This window comes from Olea europaea, chromosome 1 (genome assembly GCF_002742605.1).
Source record: "Olea europaea var. sylvestris chromosome 1, O_europaea_v1, whole genome shotgun sequence".
NCBI classification, from domain to species: Eukaryota; Viridiplantae; Streptophyta; class Magnoliopsida; order Lamiales; family Oleaceae; genus Olea; species Olea europaea.
The window spans coordinates 14,727-24,516 of record NC_036237.1 but is presented as its reverse complement, the minus strand read 5'-3'; the positions used below and the strand labels follow the sequence as shown (position 1 = coordinate 24,516).

Genomic DNA, 9,790 nt, shown 5'->3' with positions numbered 1-9,790 from the left:
GAGGGACCTCAAAGTATAATTTTAAAGAGAAAAAGTAGTTGCTATAAGGATAAATTTGTCGAAACAGAGAGAAAGAAAGACACGTGTTCCCTTTTTGGCCTTAAGATGGCATTTTAACTTATAGATTGATGGTTTTCGTGTGGAGATCCAAAATCACAGCTTTGTATAGGTTGGATCCAAATGTTTGGTTTTTAAGGTTGGAGATATCTTGTCCAAAGGTGAGGGACCTCAAAGTATAATTTTTCCAATATTTTAAAACCTGCGATGAAGAAAGCGTAAACTGGAAATCTGAACATAGGAACTTTCCAATTCTACTGACACTCATTTTCAATTCCAAATAAAATGGCACAGCTAGCAGAAACATATGCTTGCGCCCCCTCGACGGAACGGGGCCGGGGGATCCTAATCTCGGGCGACCCGAAATCCAATTCCATCCTCTATTGCAACGGCCGATCCGTAATTATCCGGTACCTGGACCGGCCATTGGAAGTCAAGGTGTACGGCGAGCACGCGTACCCTGCAACCGTCGCCCGCTACTCTCCGAACGGCGAGTGGATTGCTTCGGCTGACGTGTCTGGTATTGTCCGGATCTGGGGGACCCACAATGATTTTGTATTGAGGAAGGAGTTCCGGGTCCTCTCGGGTCGGATCGATGATCTTCAGTGGTCACCCGATGGACAGCGCATTGTTGCCTCAGGTGATGGCAGGGGCAAGTCACTGGTTCGCGCTTTCATGTAAGCTTATATGTTTTTGAACAATGCATACACATATTATATATACTGTCTCGCGTATGAATATATGTGGTATATTTCTAGTTAAATTCATTAATTTTTGTTTTCTTGGGGACTTTTTGTTTTAAAATTGCACCTGACTTGAGATTTTATTGCCTTAACATATGGCTAGAAATGTGGAAATAATTGAATTTGAGGGAGTGTGTTGTGACTGGATATTTTCCCCCTTTTTCAAGACTTTAAGTTGTCTAATTTATTTATTTATTCATATCGTGGGAGATGTTTTTCAAAAGTATGCTTCTTTAAGATGTAAGTTTGCACAAATACGAAGTAAATTACAATTGAAGAGCATTTCGGTTAATCTGTAAACTAATACAAAATAAAGAATACAGTATTCATTTTGATCAATTCTGATGTTTTGATTTACTTCCTTTACTTTTATATGCCAACTGCCAAGGCCAAAAAATTGATCAGTTGATTATTAAATCATTAATGTGTACATAGAATAAACAAAAATAAACCATTTCTTTGTTATCTGAGATCTTTCATAATATTTATTTTATCTGATTTGCTTCCTCTAATTTATGGACAGCCTATGATCTTTTATCTGGCTGTGATTGTTAAGCTTATGCATTTTGATTTTACTAATTTGTTTAAGATATTCTGATCTAACTCATACTTGCTATCCCTCTTTCGGTCTTATTTAAAATTTATTTTCTGAACGAGATATATTCTCTTAGTCTGAATTTTGTTGCAGAATTCTCTTATCTGACTAACTTTTGTTGCAGGTGGGACTCAGGAACTAATGTTGGAGAATTTGATGGTCATTCAAGAAGAGTTCTAAGTTGTGCATTTAAGCCAACGAGACCATTTCGCATAGTAACATGTGGAGAGGACTTTTTAGTTAATTTTTATGAAGGACCTCCATTTAAGTTCAAGCTATCTCACAGGTTTCTCATCTCTACTAATGTATCGAATCAGAATCAGATATGTCACCTATATACTCGAGATTATATATGTAATTAGATATAGATTCTAAATAATCAATTACATGCCATATCTTTTCTTTGATATTATATATTTATTTAGATATGGATTCTGTATACTAATATTTTTCTTCAGAAATAAGATAATGGTCATATTTCTGATGCATAGATTCTTTTATATTTGGTTTCCATTAGCATTTTTTAATAACTCAGATTTGAATTTCAATGTAAAGATAGAAAACTCTATGTACACTGTTGTACAACTCATCGTCTGAAAAATGCTAACAAACAGTGCTTTTGGAAATAGCCAGCGAAGATTCTATACTGATTGGAACAGATAGCTAAGAAACAAAAATGATCAAATTGGAAATCTTATCTTTCAAAATGACTTCTCAACCCTCCAAAGGCTCTGCAAGTCAGGATATATACTTTCCTTAATTTACTAATAGCATAGCATGGTTGGATGTGATCTATCAATTTTATTTTCTTAATATGGTGATTGCTTTAAAATGTAGTTGTGTCATTATGTTTCTGAAACAGTTTTTACCGGTACTGTTCTTAGCATTGTCATGTTCCCATGTTTCATCACACGATCATCAATGAGTTATTTTTCATGTTTATGTATGCCATTTAAGGAAAACTGGAGGTTGAGGAAAGTAAGATAATTCCAGGAAAATTTCGAATTCAATTCAACTAATTGCAATTGCTAAAATGTGCCATGAGTCCAATTTTCTACACATTATGTAAATCAAGAAGCACTACACATGCTAATGTCATGTAATAGCTTAGATGCATTCTATGTGAACCTTAATTATTCTTAACATTCTTTGTAATTTTGAGAATTTTATCTCACGCTAATTAAATTTTTACCTCCATTTGATTAGATTTTTCTTAAAGATCTAAATTGGACGTATCTCTATATGTTATCTTTTGTTATGTGATGTCATTTCTTACTAATCACCATAATATGCCAATATGTAAAAACATTAATTTAATAATATCCTAATTTTATTAAACTATGCTAGCCAGTTTTAGGGGGATGGTATTTAATTCTAGCGGAACATTTGCATTTAATTTTCAGTATTCTGTTGTGGGCCTAACTACTAAAAAGATTAGCTTTTGGTAATTACATCACTAGGAAATTTTTCCTTTTCAATTCGTGATGAGCCAACTTCGCTCCGATCTCCCCCCTTCCCCATCCCAAACAAGAAATAGGCAAAAAGTAGATCAGTAGAATTCCTTGTGGTTTTATAACAACCAAATATATGCAACATTCAAGAAAAATATACCAAAAATATTGTAGTGGATTTTCCTTTAGGCTGTATAACAATGATATGTGATAAAATGCAATTTTCTCTCTCCTCTTTTTAACCATACATTCTCCAACAAAATAATTTACACTTTAATCCGAAATTTTGCCTTCTTTTTTCAGCATACATTCTTCCAAAAATCACTATTCCAAAATATATTTTCCCCAAAACACATTTTAATGGAGCCTAAACAAGGGCTTATTTATTTAATTATTTTTAATTAATTTGGAAACTGAGCTAATGCTCTTGGATAATTGGTTTTGGTTTGGGCTGAGGTGATGTGAAACAAATTTTATATTTTTCTTTAAAATAAAAGGATAAACGAGCTGGCCTGGTCCGGTCCAGGGCCGCTCTAAAACCGTCCTATTTGGGGCGGGACACCACGGCGCTCGGTTTTTCAGGTAAAATTGCCATCCCTAAATTAAGCTCTGCATTGAATGCATAACAAGAAGTTGAGTAATTTGTTCGGTGTCAAAATGCATATTATCCTCCAACTATACACTCATATCAACTCATCTTTTTGATTATCAAACCTAATAAGTATAAACTTGATTTTAGGTGCTCACGGTGTCTGCTGACAAGTCTGCCAAAATATGGGAGATATCTGAGGATGGTAATGGAAAGGCGAAGAAAACATTAACTTGTCCTGGTTCTGGTGGAGTTGATGACATGTTGGTTGGTTGTCTCTGGCAAAATGACTATCTCGTCACTGTTTCTCTTGGTGGCACTATTTTTTTATACTCAGCAAATGATGTTGACAAAGAGCCACTGGTATTGTCTGGACATATGAAGAATATTAATTCATTAGCCGTGCTGACAAGTGATCCAAAAATTATATTAACAAGCAGTTATGATGGATTAATAGTCAAATGGATTCAAGGTATTGGATATTGTGGAAGGTTAGAGAGGAAGGTGAACTCTCAAATTAAATGTTTTGCAGCTGTTGAACAAGAAATTGTTTCATCTGGATTTGACAATAAGGTTAGCAATTAATGCAGAAGTGGTTATATATTTCAATTTGCATTTTGTTTGGCCTTTCTTTCCTTACTTCTTCAGCAATTACTTTGCACAGTATGATTAGAGATTACTTCCCATGCTCATGAATCTCATAAGGATTGCTATTAATTCTAAATAATCATACGAAAGAGGTCGAGAGGTTTTCTTAACAATGGTGATAGATCCCCTTTCAAATGCTAAGTGATGGGGAATCTCATGTCTTTATGGCTTACTAAGATTTATTAAAGCCATGTGTTATTAAATATTTTTGCCCATTTGAATGGGAGCAGAGTATATGCTATTGGCAAGTCATTTAAAGCTTCACATTCTTTAGTTGCCTCTTTAAGCTTTTTTTCTTCCTTCCATTTGTAATGGTTGTTCCTTTGAATAGTGATGTCCAGTAAGAGAAATAGAATTTATACTACAAGAATTTTATCTCACGCTAATTAAATTTTTACCTCCATTTGATTAGATTTTTCTTAAAGATCTAAATTGGACGTATCTCTATATGTTATCTTTTGTTATGTGATGTCATTTCTTACTAATCACCATAATATGCCAATATGTAAAAACATTAATTTAATAATATCCTAATTTTATTAAACTATGCTAGCCAGTTTTAGGGGGATGGTATTTAATTCTAGCGGAACATTTGCATTTAATTTTCAGTATTCTGTTGTGGGCCTAACTACTAAAAAGATTAGCTTTTGGTAATTACATCACTAGGAAATTTTTCCTTTTCAATTCGTGATGAGGGAAAATAAATAAAATGATTTGCAATTTTTCTTATTAATTGTAATTCCCTTTATCTGTTTCATGACAACACTTTGAGTTTTATAGTAAAAGATATTCTAATTGATTATGCTTTCTATTTACACGTTTTTGTATTTTCGGAAATTTACTGATACATTTACCTGCAGGGACCATTTGAATTTCGTGAATTGTGTTAGGTTTTCTCCAGATGGCAGCAAATTTATTACTGTTGGCTCTGACAAAAAGGGTTTAATATATGATGCGAAGACTGGAGAAAAAATTGGAGAACTATCTTCTGAGGATGGCCACAAAGGCAGCATATATGCTGTTAGTTGGAGTTCTGATAGTAAACAGGTATGGCCAAGAATTAATTCTTGTGGAATGATTGATTCTGCAGACACTGTTAATCTATTTGTCTGTTTGTCCTTCTTAACATTGCCAACTTCGCTCCGATCTCCCCCCTTCCCCATCCCAAACAAGAAATAGGCAAAAAGTAGATCAGTAGAATTCCTTGTGGTTTTATAACAACCAAATATATGCAACATTCAAGAATAATATACCAAAAATATTGTAGTGGATTTTCCTTTAGGCTGTATAACAATGATATGTGATAAAATGCAATTTTCTCTCTCCTCTTTTTAACCATACATTCTCCAACAAAATAATTTACACTTTAATCCGAAATTTTGCCTTCTTTTTTCAGCATACATTCTTCCAAAAATCACTATTCCAAAATATATTTTCCCCAAAACACATTTTAATGGAGCCTAAACAAGGGCTTATTTATTTAATTATTTTTAATTAATTTGGAAACTGAGCTAATGCTCTTGGATAATTGGTTTTGGTTTGGGCTGAGGTGATGTGAAACAAATTTTATATTTTTCTTTAAAATAAAAGGATAAACGAGCTGGCCTGGTCCGGTCCAGGGCCGCTCTAAAACCGTCCTATTTGGGGCGGGACACCACGGCGCTCGGTTTTTCAGGTAAAATTGCCATCCCTAAATTAAGCTCTGCATTGAATGCATAACAAGAAGTTGAGTAATTTGTTCGGTGTCAAAATGCATATTATCCTCCAACTATACACTCATATCAACTCATCTTTTTGATTATCAAACCTAATAAGTATAAACTTGATTTTAGGTGCTCACGGTGTCTGCTGACAAGTCTGCCAAAATATGGGAGATATCTGAGGATGGTAATGGAAAGGCGAAGAAAACATTAACTTGTCCTGGTTCTGGTGGAGTTGATGACATGTTGGTTGGTTGTCTCTGGCAAAATGACTATCTCGTCACTGTTTCTCTTGGTGGCACTATTTTTTTATACTCAGCAAATGATGTTGACAAAGAGCCACTGGTATTGTCTGGACATATGAAGAATATTAATTCATTAGCCGTGCTGACAAGTGATCCAAAAATTATATTAACAAGCAGTTATGATGGATTAATAGTCAAATGGATTCAAGGTATTGGATATTGTGGAAGGTTAGAGAGGAAGGTGAACTCTCAAATTAAATGTTTTGCAGCTGTTGAACAAGAAATTGTTTCATCTGGATTTGACAATAAGGTTAGCAATTAATGCAGAAGTGGTTATATATTTCAATTTGCATTTTGTTTGGCCTTTCTTTCCTTACTTCTTCAGCAATTACTTTGCACAGTATGATTAGAGATTACTTCCCATGCTCATGAATCTCATAAGGATTGCTATTAATTCTAAATAATCATACGAAAGAGGTCGAGAGGTTTTCTTAACAATGGTGATAGATCCCCTTTCAAATGCTAAGTGATGGGGAATCTCATGTCTTTATGGCTTACTAAGATTTATTAAAGCCATGTGTTATTAAATATTTTTGCCCATTTGAATGGGAGCAGAGTATATGCTATTGGCAAGTCATTTAAAGCTTCACATTCTTTAGTTGCCTCTTTAAGCTTTTTTTCTTCCTTCCATTTGTAATGGTTGTTCCTTTGAATAGTGATGTCCAGTAAGAGAAATAGAATTTATACTACAAACATTGTAAAGCGAAAAAATTTGGCCTCGTGTTCTAATATTTTTATTTCTTTGGCTAAGATTTGGAGAGTTTCTCTACATGGAGACCAGTGTGGCAATGCAGATTGCATTGATATTGGCAGTCAACCGAAGGATTTGAACCTCGCCATTCTTTCCCCTGATCTTGCCTTGGTGTCAATTGAAACTGGAGTTGTCCTCCTGCACGGTGCAAAAGTCTTGTCTACCACTGATCTTGGATTCCCTGTAACAGCATGTACCATTGCACCTGATGGAACAGAGGCAATTGTGGGCGGTCAAGATGGGAAGTTGCATGTATATTCCATCACAGGTGATACTCTGAAAGAAGAGGCAGTACTTGAAAAACATCGGGGGGCAATCACTTTCATCCGCTACTCTCCAGATGTTTCCATGTTTGCATCAGCAGATGCTAATCGAGAAGCTGTTGTCTGGGACCGTATTTCCCGTGAGGTATTGAATCGTCATCCTTACTATTTGTTGACATTTTTTTTTACCAAGTATTACTTATTATAAGGAGAAACACTTGCTAATATTGTCTGATGTCTTGGTAGTAAAGCCGGGCAAAGTTATTGAATTTGGAAGTGTTGAGTTGCTTCATATTGCTGAAGTGAGCATCAATAATAACTGTGACCAAATTGAACTTTCAATTTGTTTTCGTAGCTTGTGTTTGCATATTTATTCATCAATGAATTTCCTATCTTCATTTCATTTCTTTTGGAGTAGAATTAATGTATTCCTATAGGAGATATTGGGTCCATGGCACAAAATAATGCTTGATAATCATCCTAATGGAAGTTGTTATATGAAAAAGTCTGTATTGGGTTCCCTGTACTGAAATTGTTGAATGACCCCAGAGAGAATTCTGCTATGCCAATTGAAAGGAGCGTATTTGTCTGGAAAAGTGTGGGAAGTGTGAATATGTGACAGATGACAGATATAGGTTAATTAAAAGTTTATCCGTATGTAGGATAGTTTGTTACTTCACTTGATAGGGAAAAAAAATGGGAAAAGAAATTGTATTCTGATCCTCTTACATTTAGATAGCTCTCAGACCTTTTCTTCTCTTTTTCTCTATTTATGCTATTGTTCTTTCCACATGACTGTAGCATAATTCCTAAGTAACTTGAAAGATTTCCTTGTCGATTGGATAATAGAAGGTTTTATCTATCCATTTTTTTTTGTCTCTCTCTCTCTTTTTTTTTTTTTTCTCCTTTCTCTTCTAACGTGTTTTCTATCTAATTCTTTGCTTTTATGTTCGGCAGGTAAAGCTTAACAATATGTTATACCATACGGCAAGAATAAACTGCTTGGCTTGGTCACCTGCTAACAACATGGTAGCCACGGGATCACTTGACACTTGTGTTATTATATATGAAATAAACAAGCCAGCATCAAGTCGAATAACTATCAAGGGAGCTCATTTGGGTGGAGTTTATGGATTGGAATTTACTGATGAATACAGTGTGGTGAGTTCAGGTGAGGATGCTTTTGTCCGTTTATGGAGAATAACACCACAATAATGCACAAGGTTTGTACCATTGGCTTATTTGCATTATTTGCATTTGGCTTCCTTCAAGTTGGAAAAGAGAGGAATATTCATAGCTCAAAAATTTGGTTGTCCTGAGGTCTTGACAATTTTATTAGGAGACTCGTGTTTTGCCATCCTTCGATAGTTTGCTAAAGGTCAGACATCAATGCAACACAAAACGTACACATCAGAGTTTGCTTGAAGATGATCGTTGTTGTGTGCGAATCTCTCTTGTTCTGCTGATTTGCTGCATGGTACGTGTTAAGATATTATCTTAGCACATGATTTGTCTAGCTTTTTTTGTTTTGTTTTAGATTTCGGATGTTTGTGTGCTGAACTTTGTGCTTATTCTTGTTTATGCTCCAGTGTCGGTTCGATTTTGTTTCTGTAATATAGTTGTGAGAAGCGTGTAACTCTTATTGTTCTCGAGTTGCTTTGGTTTTATTACAATGACCCTAAGCAATTGGCAAGTTCAGTTGCATATTTTCATGGAATTTCACTACCCTTGTAACTATTTGATCGACTTATCATTCAAGGTTTTTTGAGATTAAGGGTTTTGAAAGACCGGTTTACCTTGCAACTTAGCTATTCATCATCACTGGTGTCAAGCACAAGTTTATGTGACAATTGTACGACATTAAATGATAGATTCACTTAAATATATTGTCATGATTCAGTTAATTCAATCTATCGGTTGTGATCACCACACCACTGTTGGTGCTAGACGACATTAATCATATTATGTTGATCATAATTTATGGATTCATTTTACCTTAAGAATCATACTGTCCAATACAATAATGTTATTTGCCACATTGGATTTATTTCCATGTGATGCGAAAGGTGTCGTGGATAAAATGATGAGACCAATTAAATTTGTGGATATGAAATTCACTTTATTGATCATATAATTTAATGTCATATCACATTAAATGATTCTTAATCGATACCCCATAAATAATTTTATATTTGTTTGTTTATCTTACTATAGAAGAGTTGTGAATATTTTAATCGGTTACAATAAAAATTAAAATGAAGTTGTTGATAATAGATTATCGTAATATCGAAATGGTGGTGGAATCATTATGATTGTTACCTAGAGATGGAAAAAAAAAAATCCGCCCTGCCCTCTTGGACTCGAATGGAGCCAAAAAAAAACCTGTTTCGACGGTTTGGCGGGGTGGGACTCCTGCCCGTGGAGAAGAAAAAAAATTGTTAGTTTGACAGGGGCGTTCTCAACTAAAATTTGTTTATCTTACTATAGAAGAGTTGTGAATATTTTAATCGGTTACAATAAAAATTGAAATGAAGTTGTTGATAATAGATTATCGTAATATCGAAATGGTGGTGGAATCATTATGATTGTTACCTAGAGATGGAAAAAAAAAAATCCGCCCTGCCCTCTTGGACTCGAATGGAGCCAAAAAAAAACTTGTTTCGACGGTTTGGCGGGGTGGGACTCCTG

At 34.7% G+C, this 9,790-nt stretch overlaps 1 protein-coding gene across 1 annotated transcript; it reads left to right on the top strand.

The window, feature by feature from the left end:
• Window positions 1-225: 225 nt before the first annotated feature.
• Window positions 226-8,887, top strand: LOC111401930 (actin-interacting protein 1-2-like). Its single transcript, XM_023029952.1, has 6 exons — window positions 226-734; window positions 1,520-1,681; window positions 4,944-5,130; window positions 5,916-6,338; window positions 6,840-7,247; window positions 8,060-8,887. Exons 1-6 carry the CDS (start codon window positions 343-345, stop codon window positions 8,315-8,317), a joined length of 1,830 nt encoding a protein of 609 aa, XP_022885720.1. The 5' UTR covers window positions 226-342; the 3' UTR covers window positions 8,318-8,887.
• The last annotated feature ends 903 nt before the right edge of the window (window positions 8,888-9,790 follow it).